Source organism: Colius striatus, chromosome 12 (genome assembly GCF_028858725.1).
Source record: "Colius striatus isolate bColStr4 chromosome 12, bColStr4.1.hap1, whole genome shotgun sequence".
Lineage (NCBI taxonomy): Eukaryota > Metazoa > Chordata > Aves > Coliiformes > Coliidae > Colius > Colius striatus.
The window spans coordinates 28,027,740-28,043,823 of record NC_084770.1 but is presented as its reverse complement, the minus strand read 5'-3'; the positions used below and the strand labels follow the sequence as shown (position 1 = coordinate 28,043,823).

At 58.4% G+C, this 16,084-nt stretch overlaps 1 protein-coding gene across 1 annotated transcript; it reads left to right on the top strand.

Moving 5' to 3' along the window:
• Positions 1-691: 691 nt before the first annotated feature.
• Positions 692-15,797, top strand: LOC133626415 (fas-binding factor 1 homolog). The gene is made up of 26 exons (XM_062005323.1): positions 692-903; positions 1,914-2,306; positions 2,722-2,782; positions 3,281-3,331; positions 3,469-3,616; positions 3,855-3,957; positions 4,114-4,506; positions 5,098-5,172; positions 5,451-5,545; positions 6,207-6,265; positions 6,973-7,017; positions 7,109-7,243; positions 7,442-7,542; positions 7,983-8,189; positions 8,652-8,759; positions 9,042-9,169; positions 9,455-9,573; positions 9,690-9,812; positions 10,154-10,261; positions 11,641-11,796; positions 11,974-12,111; positions 12,213-12,345; positions 12,646-12,818; positions 13,321-14,347; positions 14,773-14,899; positions 15,453-15,797. Exons 2-24 carry the CDS (start codon positions 1,927-1,929, stop codon positions 13,483-13,485), a joined length of 3,204 nt encoding a protein of 1,067 aa, XP_061861307.1. The 5' UTR covers positions 692-903; positions 1,914-1,926; the 3' UTR covers positions 13,486-14,347; positions 14,773-14,899; positions 15,453-15,797.
• The last annotated feature ends 287 nt before the right edge of the window (positions 15,798-16,084 follow it).

Here is a 16,084-nt window from a genome sequence, read left to right as displayed (position 1 = left end):
TGGCTTGGGTTTGGCGGCGATGGGGTTAACTCGGCCCAGCCGCCGCAAGGGGGCGGAGCCAGCCCGCCCGGCGTCGCGGTGACGTCACCCGCCGGCGCCCGGGCGCGCGGGAACGGCCGTTGGAGCCGGTGGCGGCGAGCGGCGGGTGAGTCCGGCCGAGCTTCGTCCGAGCTCCCGGCGAGCCGCGGCTGAGCCCCGGCCGAGCTTCGTCTGAGCTCCCAGCGAGCTGCGACTGAGCTTCTACTGAACTTCGTCTGAGCTCCGGGCTGAGGTCTGTCTGAGCTCCGGGCTGAGGTCCGTCTGAGCTCCAGGCTGAGGTCCGTCTGAGCTCCAGGCTGAGGTCTGGCTGAGCTCTCTCTGAGCTCTGGGCTGAGCTCCGGGCTGAGGTCCGGCTGAGCTCCCCCTGAGCTCCTGGCTGAGCTCCCTCTGAGCTCTGGGCTGAGGTCTGTCTGAGCTTCCTTTGAGCTCCGGGTTGAGGTCCGTCTGAGCTCCGGGTTGAGGTCCGTCTGAGCTCCGGGTTGAGGTCCGTCTGAGCTCAGTTGGAGATCTTGGCTGAGGTCCCTCTGAGCTCCCCCTGAGCTCCTGGCTGAGCTCCTCCTAAGCTCTGGGCTGAGGTCCCTCTGAGCTCCCTCTGAGCTCCTGGCTGAGCTCCCTCTGAGCTCTGGGCTGAGGTCTGTCTGAGCTTCCTTTGAGCTCCAGGCTGAGGTCCATCTGAGCTCCGGGCTGAGGTCCGTCTGAGCTCAGTCTGAGATCTGGGCTGAGGTCCCTCTGAGCTCCCTGTGAGCTCTGGGCTCAGCTCCAGGCTTAGTTCCCTCTGAGCTCCGGGTTGAGGTCCATCTGAGCTCCAGGCCAAGGATCATCTGAGGCTCATCTGATCTCCATCTGGGCTCAAGTCAGCATCAGGTGAGCACTGGGCTGGGTACTGGGCTGGACATGGGGCTGGGCACTGGGCTGAGCATTAGGCTACAGGCAATGAGCAGTGACACTGAGCATTGCTCCTTTGCAGTCTTTAGAATTGTTCATTCCCTCCTTGTGTTGTTCAGTTGTCCCACTTATTTGGGATCCCATGGGTGCTCCAGACCCAAGGAGATGAGGTTTTCTTCCCTCCTTCCTCTTCTGCTTGCCTCCTCCCCCAGGTGATCACCAGGCTTTGGGCAGAGCGGGAGCCCCATGGGCTCTGCTTGGGTCAGCACCCGTGGGGCAGTGCGGGTGGCACTTGCTGCCTCTCAGGGTATTTTGCAGAGCTTAATGTCAGTGTGATGTTTACCATGCAAACCACTGCAGGAGCTCGAGACTGCTTTGGGGAGTGTGGGGTGGTTTTGAAGATTCAGCTGAAGCTTTGTTTGGAGTGCCTTGGAGCCAGGCTGGCAGGCTGCAGAGGGGCCCTGAGCAGGAGAGGGAGATCGGTTGCAGGAAAGTGTCACTGGCCACGAGAGCAACCTCTGGTACCTCTGTTTGGAGGCATAAGTGATGCCAAGGGCTGGAGGCTTTTGCCCAGCTGTCAGTCAGGAGAGGCTGTGCCCACTGGTGTTTCTGAAGTTGCCAATATCTCTGTGGTGCCCCTGGTTTCATATGCTGTTTCCCAGACAGTGTGGGTAGGAAGAGGGCTTCAGTGTTGCTCATGGGCTGTTCAGGAGAAAGCTACCTGTGGCTTAAATATGTTTTGGGGAAGTCCAGATGAGACCTGCTTGATATTCTAATGTGGGAATTTGTCTTTCTCTGTAGGCTAAAACACCCAGGGAAAGTCTGAGAGGCACGTACACTCGTGTGCTTCCCTGTACCCTGTCTGTAGATCTGCCCCTGTGGCAGGGCAGGCAGGGGCCCTGGGGTCCCCTTGCAGGCAGGGCTCCCTCCCAGGGGCAGGGTTCCCGGGGCCCCTCGGGCACAGATGGAACTGCTTCTCCTTGCGGCAGGTTTTCCAGCGACATGAGCAGCCAAGTGAAAGCAGAGCTGCACCCCAAAGCTGCTCCTGCAGGCAGCAGGCGCACGGTGCGGGGCAGGGCGGCTGGAGCCGACTGGCTGGGCCTGAAGGATGAGGATTGGTGTGAGTGGGAGCCGCTGCCTGCAGCGAAGGGCAGCCCTGCCGTGAGCCGCCCCAGCCCTGCCCCGGCCGCACGGCCTGGCCCCGCCAGCCACGTCGCGGCTGCAGAGGAGGCGGCGGCTAAAGCGGCCCCACTGGAGGAGGAGGACTGGCTGATCGCTGCCTTGGCTCGCAAGAAAGCCCAAGCGCAGGCCAAGGCCCAGGAGAGGAATGCCGAGGCCTCGGAGGCCCCAGGGGAAAGGCTGCATCCCCGTCCTGCTGTCAGGTAAAGGCACAGTTGATGGCCACGCTGCTCCCGTTTGCTCCACGTGTAGCTGCTCCAGCAGCACCTCTCCCAAAGCCTCGTCTCAGATTGAAGCCATTAGTTTTAAGCGCTAGTTTGTCTTGGGGTGGAGCCCTGGGAGCCCAGCACCTGAAGCTGTGCAGCAAGAGCTGGGTGCCGCCAACCCGCTACATCTGCTGTAAATCTCCCTTTGAACGGCTCCTTGCTTAAATGCCGTAGTCCTAGCACTGCAGTCTTTTATCCCAGTGCTATTTGAGCCTCATTGTATGTTTTGTGATGTGGCTGCTGTGGTGTGGCCGTGTGCTCTCTCCATTTCCCACTGCCTGGCCTGGCTGTCCTTAGGACACTCTTGCTGAGCTCACGTGTGGTGCTGCTAACACTCAGGCTTGTGTCACAGCTCTGTTCTAGGGGATGATTTCTTCAGCAAGCTCTCTGCAGAGGACAGCAAAGCTGCAGGGGTGAGTCCAGATTTCAGGAGAGAGCCCAAGTGTGTCAAGGGCTGGGACTGGGCTGGGCTAAGATTGCCCCTGATCTCCCTGTGTCCAAGTCAGTAGTGGGATATGGGAGATGGACTGTGCCACAGAGGTAACCCCTCTGTGGCATCCCTGTGGAGTGGGGAAGATGGGACAGGGGAGTGGGTAGATGGGGGGAGAAAGGCTTCCAGGTGCCAGGAATTACGTGCTGCTTGCAGCCTTCCTGGGTGCACTTGAGGGAAAGTGTTGTAAGAAGAACGCTTGCCCAAATCAATGCCTTTGAGTTTTCCTGATGCTTGTCCCTGAGGCAGCAGAATCTCAGCAACAGAAGCAAGGCACAGGGAGGTTTTGAGTGAGAAGGACACCCAAAGGTGGTCATGTGCTCTTCTTCCTCATAAACCGAGGAAAAGCAGGGGCTGGAGTGAGGGGGGGGAAGTTTCCAAAGTCTGCTCATCTCTGATCTCTCCCCTCCCTGGCACACAGGGACCCAGGGCCTCTGCCACAGACGCGGAGAATCTGCTGCAGAACCTGAAGGTGAGTGTGGAAATGCCTCCCTCTCCCCACACCGTGCCTCCAGCCATGGCCTCCAGCATCAGCTTCCAAAGGGAGCAGTGACACTGAGGCCTTAGCAGTGCTCACCCTGCTCCCATCCTTGTCCCCTTGCTTCCCAGGATATGGATGACCTGGACGCTGATCTCCTGGGGATATCAAAGCCCAGTTCTGCAGCAGAGAAGACAACTGTGAAAGGTCCTGAGGAATGGGGTTCCTTGGGAGAAGGACGAGCTAAAGCCCCAGGGAAGCTGTTAGCTGCTGAGAAGGGTTAGAGGGAGATTTTACTTTTGTCTTCACAACTTGATTGGGAATGAGCAGGGGATGTCTTCATCTGGGAACAAAAAGTGGAAGGAGAGCCAAAGGGGTTGCATTAGAGGTATGCCAGCCACAAGGCTGTGGGGAGGAATGTGTGGCGCCACATGTAGCTGCAGAGGAGCAGGGGGGCTGGCGTCTTTGCACCCAGTTGCTCCTCTGGGCATTGAGTCAAGGCTGCTTGTTTGAACAGAGAAGGAAGAGGACTGGAAGAGGAAAGATGATGTGTCTGGCGTGTACAAGTCCTCGGTGGCCTCCACACCCAAGAGCCCAGTGGCGAGGAGGCGGTCTGTCAGGTGTGGTGCTGCGTGTGTGTCCCTAGCTCCAGGCACAATGTCCCTGCGACAGGGCAGGCAGGGGCCCTGGGGTCCCCGTGCAGGCAGAGCTCCCTCCCAGGGGCAGGGTTCCCGGGGCCCCTCGGGCACAGATGGAACTGCTTCTCCTTGCGGCAGGTTTTCCAGCGACATGAGCAGCCAAGTGAAAGCAGAGCTGCACCCCAAAGCTGCTCCTGCAGGCAGCAGGCGCACGGTGCGGGGCAGGGCGGCTGGAGCCGACTGGCTGGACTGGAAGGATGAGGATTGGTGTGAGTGGGAGCCGCTGCCTGCAGCGAAGGGCAGCCCTGCCGTGAGCCGCCCCAGCCCTGCCCCGGCCGCACGGCCTGGCCCCGCCAGCCACGTCCCGGCTGCAGAGGAGGCGGCGGCTAAAGCGGCCCCGCTGGAGGAGGAGGACTGGCTGATCGCTGCCTTGGCTCGCAAGAAAGCCCAAGCGCAGGCAAAGGCCCAGGAGAGGAATGCCGAGGCCTCGGAGGCCCCAGGGGAAAGGCTGCATCCCCGTCCTGCTGTCAGGTAAAGGCACAGTTGATGGCCACGCTGCTCCCGTTTGCTCCACGTGTAGCTGCTCCAGCAGCACCTCTCCCAAAGCCTCGTCTCAGATTGAGGCCATTAGTTGTAAGCGCTAGTTTGTCTTGGGGTGGAGTATTAGCGCAGGGTTTTCTCCTACTTGATCCAGCCTGCAGCCCTCCAGGCTCACCTTGCTGTTGTGGCCAGAATCGCACCCACTGTCCCAGGTCTTGCAGAGCTGTCCTGGATGAGCACAGCCCCACAGCACACGGTGTGGTCCTTGTTGCTGTCTGCATTCCCCTTCATTCCTCCTAGTTCCAGACACACCGCCTCCTCCTGCTGAGTTTACACCGGCACAGGTTGAGCCTTGTGCCGTTGGAATGGGGCTCAGAAGGGAAATGCAGAGAGCCATATGTGATGTGCAGGGCTTTGTTAGCTGGGGCTGCTGCTGTCTGGGGCGAGCGGGGATGAAACGAGTAGGAACAGCAGTGATGGAGGTTTTGAGACAGAGGCTTTCAGCTGCAAGGCAGGAATTGGTGTTGGGGACAGGATCTTGCCTTCCCTGAGCTCTTCCACATCTGGTGTTTCTGCCTGCAGCCATCCAGCTGCCTCCACAGGAGCCCCACAGCAGGCAGCTGCCCTGCAGGACACAGCCAGTGCAGACAGCTCTGGGTAAGGCCTCTGTCAGCTCTCGGGCACCCTCCGTGGGACAGATGTCCTGCAGAAAGCAGCTGCGTGTGTGCAGTGGGGGAGTGGGGGGGGCTGGGAGCCAGCAGCGATCCCTTTGGGCCTGAGACCTCTGTAGCTAGGAGGGAGGGCAGCTCGGCAGGTGGGTTGGGTTCTTGTCTGTTGGAGCACTAGGAAAGCCAAGCTTTCAACTTCAATGGCAAGCAGAGCAATATCTGTGTGCCTCTCCCTGCTGTGCATCACTTGTGTCTCTGCCCCTGCAGGCAGCCGGTGCCCTGGCTCAGCACCACGAAAGGAGCCTCAACTCAGGCGTCGGAGGCTGAGAAGGAGGATCCCTCCGGAGACACCAGCGCCCTGGGTGCGTTTCCTGGGATTGTGCAGCTTGGGCAGCAGGATGCAGAGAGGCTCCCCCTGCCCTGCAAAACAAGAACAAATCAGGAGGCACAGCATTACCCTTGGCCATGGAGTTGCTGCCCAGGCTTTGAGCAGCCGGTGTGGGAGCAGGTTGCCATGCTGCAGGATCCCACCATCCCCCTTTTGTGGTGTGGTGAAGACACGGTGCTGGGGCACACTGAACTCTTCAGGGCTGCCTTTGGACTTTCAGAGGGCTGCAAAAGACTTGGTTTCTCTTGGTGGACATGAGTTCATGCTGTCCTTTCTCTCTTCCCCCTTCCCTCTTCCTGCCCACGTGCTGGTCCCACTAGTGCTGTGTCTGGGCTGATGCTGTGCACCAGTTCAGAGCCTACTGAAAGCAACTCTTTGAGGATTCAGCCTCCTCCCTAGGCGATGGAGATGGAGGAGGAGCCATGCTCTGCCCTCAGCCTTTCTGTGCAGGGCAGAGTGCCAGCATTGTGGGGGTGCAGGAATGAACAGGCCTGCCTGACCCTCTGTCCCCATCACCACCCACCAGAGCAGAGCAGGACCCTTCTCACTCTGCCCAGGAGAGCCAGACCTTTGTCCTTCTGGGAGGGGATGATTGCTGTTGCCATGTCTGAATGGCAGACTTGTTCCATTTTCAGCCTCTACAGCCTTATTGCCAGGAGAGCAGGAGGTGCAGGGCCCTGTCCCACTTGCTCAGGTAGGTCTGCTGGGCCTGTGACCCTGTGAGGTGCAGGATCAGGCTTGTGCTGATGGCCCTCTGCTGCCAACTCCTCGTCATCCAGCTCTGTGCATCCATGGGAGCCTGGGTTCATGGAGGGAAAGTGTTGGGAGAGCTCTGGGATACCACAAGTAGTATTTATCAAACCAAAGCACGTGTGCTGTGGATGCTTTGTAAATCACAGCAATTGACACTGCTGCATTGCCTGAGCAGCATGTACAGACTTCTCCAGGCACATATACGTCATATTAACAGCAGAGATTGCAGTTGATAGAGGAATTGGCTTCCTCAGCATGGTAGTGAGGATACTCGGAGATGATTTCTAGAGCACTGGAGGGCCATCAGAGCCTTTGGCAGAGAGGGCAGCTCTTGCTTTGTCTTTGAAGCCCCTTTTTCACATCTCCCTGGGCCTCCTTGCCCTGCCTTCGTGGCAGGACAGCTGCTGTTTCCCCGAGAGCTGCCGGCCTTCTCCTTGAATCTACCCCCACAGCAAGAGGAGCCCAACATCATTTTGTCTGGGATAGGGGCTGCTGAGCATCAGAAGGGAGCCAGGCCAGCAACAGGGTTGGGCTGGGGAAGGGTAGAGGAAGGGCCTCAGTAAGCTGGGTATGAATTACCACTCCCAGGCTAGGAAGAATGTTCCCTCAGGACTTGACCTGCCTGACAGCAGCCCTGTGTCTCTGCAGGTTCCCACGCCCAGGACACGTCTCCAGGCTGCCCCACAGCTGCAGGTGAGACACACGCCTTCCTGTGTGGGCTGATGGCCACCCCACAAAGCCACAGATCCTGAAGGGCCTTGATCTTCCCTCTCCATCCCCACAGGCAGAGTCCTCAGGCCTGGGCTTGCTGCATGAGAGGAGGCCGGGGCATGGCACTGCCCAGCTCTGTGAGGATGCATCAGGCTGCCGGGCAGCTCTGGTCAGCGCCCAGGCCCGTGTGGCAGAGCTGGAGAGCCAGGTGAGCCCCGTCACCTGCTGGAAGGGGGCCACGGGTGACACAGCGGGAGGAGAAGGGCTCATGTCCACTCCAATGGCATCAGAGTGACAGGGGAGAGAGGAGAAACCTCTCTGTCCAGAAGTAGCCATGGCCACTGAGTGAGTGCTGCTGTGGGAGCTGTGTCCCTGGAGCAGCACAAGGACCCCGGGTGCCCGGCAGGTCCAGATGCTGGAGGTGGAGCGGACGCAGCAGAGGCTGTTGCTGGAGAGTCTCCAGCAGCAGCACCAGAAGAACCTGGATCTTCTCGAGAGCCCCTACAGGTACCAGGCTCTTGCCTGTGCTCCCCTCCTCTGTCAGATCCTTGCCTGCAGCCATCTCCTCTGAGGTAGGGAGGGCTGGGCTGCTTCCCCAGTCCATCCTTGGGGTGGACAGGCACAGAGGCACGTCGGGGTGGACCTGGTGGGGACAGAGAGCAGCCCCACAGGTGAACAACCAAGGTTGGAGTCCACTCTGACCAACACTGTCTGGTGGGTGGTGAGGAGGAGGAACAGGTTTGGAGGAACTCTTTGCCAGCATGTCCCCAGCCAGTGCAATGCACTGAGCAGCAACAGGAGGGTTTGAGGCTCTGACTGTGGAGAGGCCGAATGTTTCCCATGTGCACAGCAACACTGATCTGAATCCCCACGTGCACTTTGGGTGGAGAGCTCCAGGTATTGCCACGAGAGCAACACTTCTCCCTTGGTGTGACCTCTACGAGCAGGCGGCAAATGAAGGTGTTGGAGGAGAGCCACGGGCGGCAGGAGGAGAGGCTGCGGCAGGAGCTGGAGCAGCTGAGGGCTCAGCTGCTGTCGCAGAGCCAGGACGCGGAGCAGGCGCAGGCAGAGCTGCGGGCACAGCACCAGCAGCAGCTGGCAGCACTGGAGCAGCAGCACACGCTGGAGGTGAAGCGGCTGCAAGAGCTGCAGAGGTGAGAGCAGCACACACGTGGGGTTAGTAGCCCTGCTCTTGGCAAAGGAACCAGGGAACAGCCTGGGGCTGCGGTGAAAGGAGGCTCGAGAGGCACTGGGCTGTGGGTGGCTCAGTGGCTTTTGGAATGGGGATTTGCTTTGTAGGTTGGCACAGGGAGATGTGGCTGGAGGTACCATTTCAGAGTGAATGTTTTACCTTTTTACTCAGTCCAGTGAGCCACTGGTGTCGCATGTAGTTTGGGTCAATGAGAAGCCAGGTTTTGGTGGAGAAGCCCTTAAGCCCTGCATGTGGTCCGTGCCAAATGTGGATGGCTGTCAGGGGCGTGCCCTGTGACAGCCCACCACGCCAGCTCAGCTCCTGGCACCACTCAGCTCCATGACCAGGCCTCTTGCACAGTGCCTGTCACGGGGAGCACGGCTTTGAGACAGCCCGTGGTGGGCTCCTCACCCGTGTCCCGCAGGACGTCCATCCAGGAGCTGCGCCAGGACTACGACGAGCAGCTGCGGCGGCTGCAGCGGCTGAAGGATCAGGAGGTGGATGCGGTGACCAGCGCCACGTCACACACCAGGTACCAGCCCCCTGGCCGTGGTGTTCCCCGCGGAACCAGCCTCAGGCTGTGGCAACAGAGCCCATCCCCTCTTCCCCCTGCTGCCTCTCACAGGGCTGCTGAGCACTTTGCTCTCTGTCAGTACTCTCCTAAGCAGCAACTCTGTCTTCCCACCACTCTGCTGTGACCCACAGAGGGGCAGGGCAGGACTGCCTGGCCTTTGGCCCACCACATCTCCCCCTCCATCGCAGTGAGGTGAAGCGTGTGCCACAGGGTTGACTTTCTCCTCGCTCTCCTCCGCAGGTCTCTGAACGGCGTCATCGAGCGGATGGAGAAGTTCTCCAGTGATCTGCACGAGCTCTGGCACAAGGTGGAGGCCAAGCACCACAGCACCTCCCAGGAGCTGGCCACGTGGGCACAGCAGCTCAGGGGTACGTCTGTCAGCCATCTGTCAGTGCTGGAATGGCTCTGGAGGCACCCAGGAAATGGGGAGAAGGTGCCCTGAGTCAGGCAGGGACTGGGAGCCGAGGCTGGCAAAGCCTGGCCTGCCTCGGCCACTGAACACCTCTGGGTGTCTGCGTTACGAAGTGGGGTCCTGGGGGTGTGCAGAAGGGGAGCAGCACAAATGCATGCAGGTCTTCCGCTGTGAGTATGGTATGGGCAGAGAGGGCTTCCCACCTCGTGCTGCTCATGGCTCGGCTGCTCCCTCTGCACAGTGCTCCAAGACAGGATGTTGCAGCAGCAGAAGGACATGGAGGAGGAACAGAGACGACACCAGGACGTGATTGCTAAAGTGGAGGCCAGGCTGAGCGAGCAGTCTCAGCAGCTGGAGCAGGTGAGCCCAGGCTGTCTCTTTTGCCTGAGTCAGCCCTCCTGTCTGGGTTTGGGATAGGTATGTGTTGTCCCAGGAGCCTGGAACAGCCCCTGTCTCTCCTCCCTGTCCAAACTCAGGAGCGCTGCAGGGCGCTGGCAGAGCAGTGCCAAGTGGGATCTCTGCAGCGCTCGCTGGAGGAGCGGCAGCAAGTCCTGAGCCAGCAGCTCTCCAAGGAGCGAGCAGAGCTGGAGAGGGCCAAGGTGAGGTGGGACAGACAGCTCCAGGTGCTGTTCACGTGTGCCCCGAGTGTGAGCGGGGCTGCAGTGCGCTGTGTGGTGGAGGAAGGAGCCGGGTTCTGGGCTGCAGCATTTGCTCCCTCAATCCCACCCCCAGGCGCAGTGACTCACAATCAGAGCGGTCCCCTGGCAGCTGGAAGCTTGGGGCTGAGCTCTCCAAGCAGGGCTCACCCCAAGCACTGGGGGCTTGAACCAGCTTCTGGGTGTTGCCTAATGTTTGGTGGCAGAGATGGGCTGAAGGAGAAAAATCCATCAGCAAAGGGGACTCAGTGCTTTGCCTCTCCCTCTCTTGTGACATTCTGCAGAGCACTTTTCTGGCGGAGCAGCAGTTGGTGGTGCAGAAGTGCTCAGAGGAGTACCAGAAGCTGGCGACTGAGTGGGCTGAACTTCGTGCCCAGCAGCAGCAGAGCAGGGTGAGGATGGAACTGGACACGGGCACATGGGCTCCCAGGGAGAGGGCACCGTCAGCAGCCTGGCCAAAGTACTGCAGCGCAGCCCCTTCCCATGCCCACGGGGCAGGCTCTACGCTCCTTCAGGTGTTTCAGACAGAGATGTCGCTTGGGGTGGTGAGAATCAGGCTGCCCCAGGAGCAGCCTCCACCAGCCTGCTTTAGATGCTGACAGAAGCGTGGGTTCCTCTGTCTCTCCCCTCTGCCTGTGAGGAGTTGGGGCAGCCAGACCAGGCACAGCCACCTCCGTCATGAGAGGAAACCCCCACGGTGGGTGTAAGCAAAGCCTCCCCCTGCCACGAAGTTTTCCGCCCTTGGCCTAAAAACCAGACTCAAAGTCTGAAAACCAGGCTCGAAGCCTGAAACCAGGCTTGAAGCCTGAAAAATGAACCAGACTCGAAGTCTGAAACCAGGCTCAAAGCCTGAAAAACCAGCTCGAAGCCTACTTCATGTGGCGATCAACCCAGGGTCCGATTCTCAGCTGGGTGGGAAGAAATCAGTCCTACTCAATGTGAGTGACAGCAGAAATCTTCACTTTATTGAGAGCAGGCTCTAACTTATATACACAGCAGCTTCAAAGCTAGCTCAGCAACAGCAGCTAATAGATTACATTCTCATGTTGATCCTACTTGCGGTTTCTGCGATAAGCAAGCTCCCTCACATTTTCCCATCTTGTTTTTCCCCCGTAGTTTTTTTCCACCTTGGGCTGTTAGCTCGTTAGCTGAAAACAGCCCGACCTTGAGGGAGCAGAAAGCGGCCTGCTGTCTGCACTGACTACGTGACAGCAACTGCTTTAACCATGGCTCTGACTCTGTGCATTAAATTCATACAACTAGAGCTCAGATTGCCTTGCCCCATCAGGCCTAACATGATACCCCGGGATCCATGTCCATTCTCCCTTAACCATTCCTCCACATCCCCCTGCCATGGGGACGTGGCCAGAGCCAGCTCTGCTCCCTCCTAGGGCTGTCCAGAGGGGATCTGTGGCATAGACAAGGTGGCAGAGCTGCCACAGTGGAAAAGAAGCATTCAGCCTGAGTATTTCCACTGCTGACAAATTGTTTTGCTTTGAGCATGTTTGAGGGTGTGCAACGTGGTTGAGGGGCTCTGTCCTTCCCAGGGAAGGGAGTGTGTGTGTGTACAATCCCAGCTCTGCCAGCCCTGGTCCCCAAGGGGTGATGGATGAGGGCACTGCTTAAGTACCTGGAGGTGTTGCTCTGCACCCCACACTGGCACACACGAGAAGCTCAACGGGGGCAGATCTCTCCCATCACTTGGGAAAGACTCACAACAGTGAACAGGACAGGGCAGGTAGTGCATTGGTTTCCCCCGTACCCATCCCAGGAGCTGGCAGAGCTGAAAGCCAAGGAGGAGCAGCTGGAGAAGGCCAGAGAGCTGCAGGATAAGGCCTGGCAGAAGCTGAGGCTGGAGAAGGAGAGGGTGAAGGTGGCTGCGCAGCGCGTCCGGCAGCAGGAGGAGAAGGTGCAGAGCAGGGCCAAGGTGAGCACAGCATCTGCCTGAGTCTGGCAGCAGAGCTGGGAGGGGTCACAGCCCTCCCCAAGCCAGGAGGAGTCCTAGTGCTGTCCTGGAAGGGGAATGAGGGGATGCAGAAAGGAGCCCTGCCCCATAGCAGCAAGGGACCCTGTCCCCAGCCTCCCCAGCCTCTCTACCTTGCAGCTCTCATCCCAGAAGGACAAGAGGGGGCAGCGAGTGCTGCAGAAGGCTTGCAGGGGGGAGTGTGAGCACCCAAGGAGGCTGCAGGCCATGCAGCAGCGCTTGAAGCAGCTGAGGCAGCAGGAACAGCACCTGCAGGAGGTACACCCCCTCGCCTTTCCTTCTTGGCCTGAAGCCACTGTGTTGAGGGCCTCAACCTTTGCCAACAGCTTCTCTCTCTCTTTCTCCTGGGGATGGGGCAGGAGTGGCTGAGCACGGCTCTGAAGAGGAGACAGCTAGAAGAGCGATGTGAGGAGCTGCCCAACAACTCCATGATGCTGCTGACTGCAGACCAGGACCTCGGTGCCCCTGTGGACGGCCTCTCCAGCACACTGTGTAAGGCTTTCTGCCTGTTGCCAATGGGAAGGGACATGCTGGGGGGGGAGCTGCACTTGTATTCCACTTTTCAGGAGGCTTGTCATGTTGCTGAGGGCTGAGTTAGTTCCCTGATGATAAACCTCAGCTATGAGTTGGCCCCTTGTCCTCTGAAGGCAGGGCAGTGCCAGGAGGGTGCAGAGAGGGCAGAAGGGGAGAGGCAGCTGGATTAAAGCCCGTTTGCAGTGGGTGGTTGGGGAGGACCTTGCTGTGGGGACATGCAGGCAGCTGGAAAAGGAATGCTGTTGTCTCTGTCTGCAGTTCCCCTGACGACAGCGGCACCACAGAGCTGGGGTCTTGTTGCAGAGCCTCCAGCTCCTGTCAGGGTGCTCCCTCAGCACAGCCCTGGGGCTGGCAGGGACACCCTGGCCACAGCCAGCGGCACCGAGCTCATTGACGCCACGCTGCTGCTGCTGAAGTTCAGGGCCCAGCAGGTGAGGGGGAGGAGGCTGGGGCTGGAGAAGGGGCTTGGAACCAGCTGGATGGGAACAGGACTGGCTAAAGCGCGCTTTGAGGCTGGCAGCCACAGCATGGGGTGTCTCCTCAGACCATTACTGAGCTGTTGGGCTGGGTGGGCTTCCAGAAGAGGACCTAGAGGACCTGTCACACCTAGAAGAATGATGCCAGAAGCAAGGAGGGGTGAACCTTCACAGCTTGTCTCAGGTTCATTAATAACATGCAGGACCTGATGGTTCATCCCTCTCCTCACACCATCCCTGACTGGGAGAAGCCATCTCTGCTGGACTCTGGCTTTGTGATGTGCCAGTCCCCTCCCTTCAGCCCCCTGCTTCCCTGCTGGGGCTTTCTCCAGGCTGGGCTGCTCTTTCAGGCTGCTTCTGTAGGATTCGGGGTACTTTCCTCACCCAGTGACACCCTGGACTGTGACTCTGTTTGTGTTGCACTCTGATATCTGTCCCATCATCCCTTTCTTCTCAGGACCATGGTTTCTTAGAGAATGAGGAGTTCTACCTGGAGAGTCTGACAAAATCATCCTATCACACGTCAGCTCGGTCACGAGGATGGTGGTCAGCACATCTCACACCAGCAAAACTGCAGCCACGTCTCCACCAATTGGTGACAAAGAAACCCAAGCTTTCTTAGGCATTGTGGGCTTTTGGAGGCTGCACATTCCCAACTGCTGTAAATCCTCTCTGTCGAGTCACCTGGAAGAAAAACGATGTCAAATGGGGCTCTGAACAACGACAAGGCTTTCAACAAATTAAACGAGAGGCTGCTCAGGTGGTGTCCCTTGGGCCAGTCTGAGCAGGACCAGATGTGACAAACATGCTCTGCACTGCAGCTGGAGAGAATGGCCCTACCTGGAGCCTCTGGCTAGAAGCACGTGGGGAGGCTGGAGGCTGAGCCCTGGGATTCTTGAGTCAGGGATGCAGAGGATCCGAGGCCCGGTGCACTCCCACCAAGAAGGGGAGACTGGCAGCAGATGAAGGAGTTTGAGCTGCCTCAGAAGGAACTGGCATGGAAGCAGGACTGTTCTCAGCACCCAACTGCCAGTGCTGGGCTGGGTGTCCAAAGGGAGGGTCTCCTCCACACATCAGGCGACTGACGCCACATGGAGTGAGGGGGTTGTGTTGAGCACTCAGTGAGCTCCTGTAGGAAACCCCAGTCACCCCAGCATCCTGCACGTGATCACCAACTGGGACTTGACCCTTTCTGACATCCTGGGGAACCTGAGGCAGGAGCATCCCAACAGAATGTGGAGCAAGTGCTCAGTGGCATCTCTCTGCAAAAGGGATCTCTTCTCCTGGGCTGGTGTGTGGGAGCTGCGTTGTGTGGGCTGTCTGAATGCTGACATGGTGCCTTTCTGGCAGGTTTCAGTGCAACTAACATGGACTTGGAGGACACAGGCGGTCCCGAGGGGCAGACAGTGAGTCGCCAGAACCGGCGCCGAAGGAAAAACTCCTGGCAGTCCAATGTCCTGGTGTGGGAAATAGAGGTGCCAAAGGTAAGCAGCCACTGTCCTGCTCGTGCCTCCTGCCCTGCCCTACACAGCCATCTCCTGCTTCTTCCATCTCAGGGCCACCCCAGGCAGATAGAGAACCAGGCAACGAGGGTTTCAGCGTTTAGCTGTCAGGGCTACACCCTGGGATGGTTGCTGGAGTCCTTTTTCTCTATCACACTCCACCCTGATCTGTCAGGGCGATGCTCTGAAGGCCTTCAGAAGGCTTTGAGGGTTCACAGTCCCTGAGAGCAGGGGATGAGTTGTGGTGCTTTCCCCTGTGCAGGAGGGTCACGTTCCAGCTGCCTGTCCAAACCCACCCTGCAAATGAGCTGCAGGAACCAGGAAGATGGGCAAAAGAAGCCCCAGGGCACAGTGGGGTTTGATCTACATTTCCCTCCTTGACTCTTGCCTTCTTGTCTTTCATCAAGGATACAGTCACACAATTGATTGGCAAACAGGGGCAGTTTATTAACAGCTTGAGGAGAGAGTCTGGGGCCACAATTTCTCTCTCAGCGCTCCCTGATGTCGATGACTACGAAATCTGTCAAATCAAAGGTAAGAGGAATGCCTCTTTGTTCAGGGTCTAGGATGTCGCCTGGGGGCCTTGAATTAGAAATGGATTCAGTGGCTTGGCAAGGCCACGGCTTTTAGCCAAGTGTTCTGCTCAGGGCTGTTCCAGGACAGGGATGTGGCAAGTGGCCAGGGCCTGGGCACGTGCAGCCTCTGTTGTAGGGCTGGGAATGCATTTGAGCAGCTTTGGCTGCTGGAGCTGAACCAGCTCCTTTTGCAAGATCCCTTTGGGCTTGAAGCAGCAGATAGGGGATGCTTTTCAGCATCTTGACTGGGAAGGATGTTGCATCAATTGGGACTGAGAAGTATCTGCCAGCCAATTGGGTCCCTGCTGGAGGCCAAAGCCGTTCCAAGTGGGGTCTGGGGCTCTGAGCTGCTCACGGTGGTTGGATCTCAGGGTCTGTGGCCAGTCTGTTCTAACTGAACTTGTTGATGCAGCACAGGAGGCTTCTGGCAGCTGTGTTGCTTCCCATGGCAGGGCTGGAGGTGTCCTCAGCCTACCTGTGTGATGACCTTGGGTGGGATTTTTGTCTTCCAGGCCTCTCCCATCAAGTGGACAGAGTGCTGAGCCTGATTGGCGGGAGGTTCCAGCACCTGTGTCTGGACAACAAACACTGTGCTCGTTTCTGCTGGGAAAAGGTTCTGTTCTAGAAGGATGTAGGAACGGGTACAGCATGGGCAGCTGCCCCAGGCTGGCCAGCAGGTTTTGGAACCCATCCTGACATGGTGCTCAGCACATGTGTGCAGTTGTGTCAGGTCCCAGCTGATGAGCAACGACGTCACTCACCATCCCCTTTGTACATCCCCTCGTGCATTGTTAGAACTGTTTCTCCTTCCCTTGTTCCTTCTTGTTATTCCATTAAAATGTTCTGATTGCAACCTCTGGGAGCTTTTGGGTGTTTCCCCTTGTGTCTGGTTCCAGCAGTGAGCCAGCACCCTCCTGGCTCTTTGTCCCTGGCTGAGCAAAACCAGGACATCTACCCTGTCCCTCCCCCTGCTCCAGTGACACGTCCTTCTGTCCTTAGGGCTGCAAAGTCCCAGCTGCCTCCATCACTCTCTGCAGAGAAAAGCAAGAGGAGAAAATCTTGCCAAGCCCAGCTGTAGTTTCTCTTGGCTGTATCCTACAACTCTGTCCATGTGCTACAAAATAAAGCCCAAATTTGGACAAGT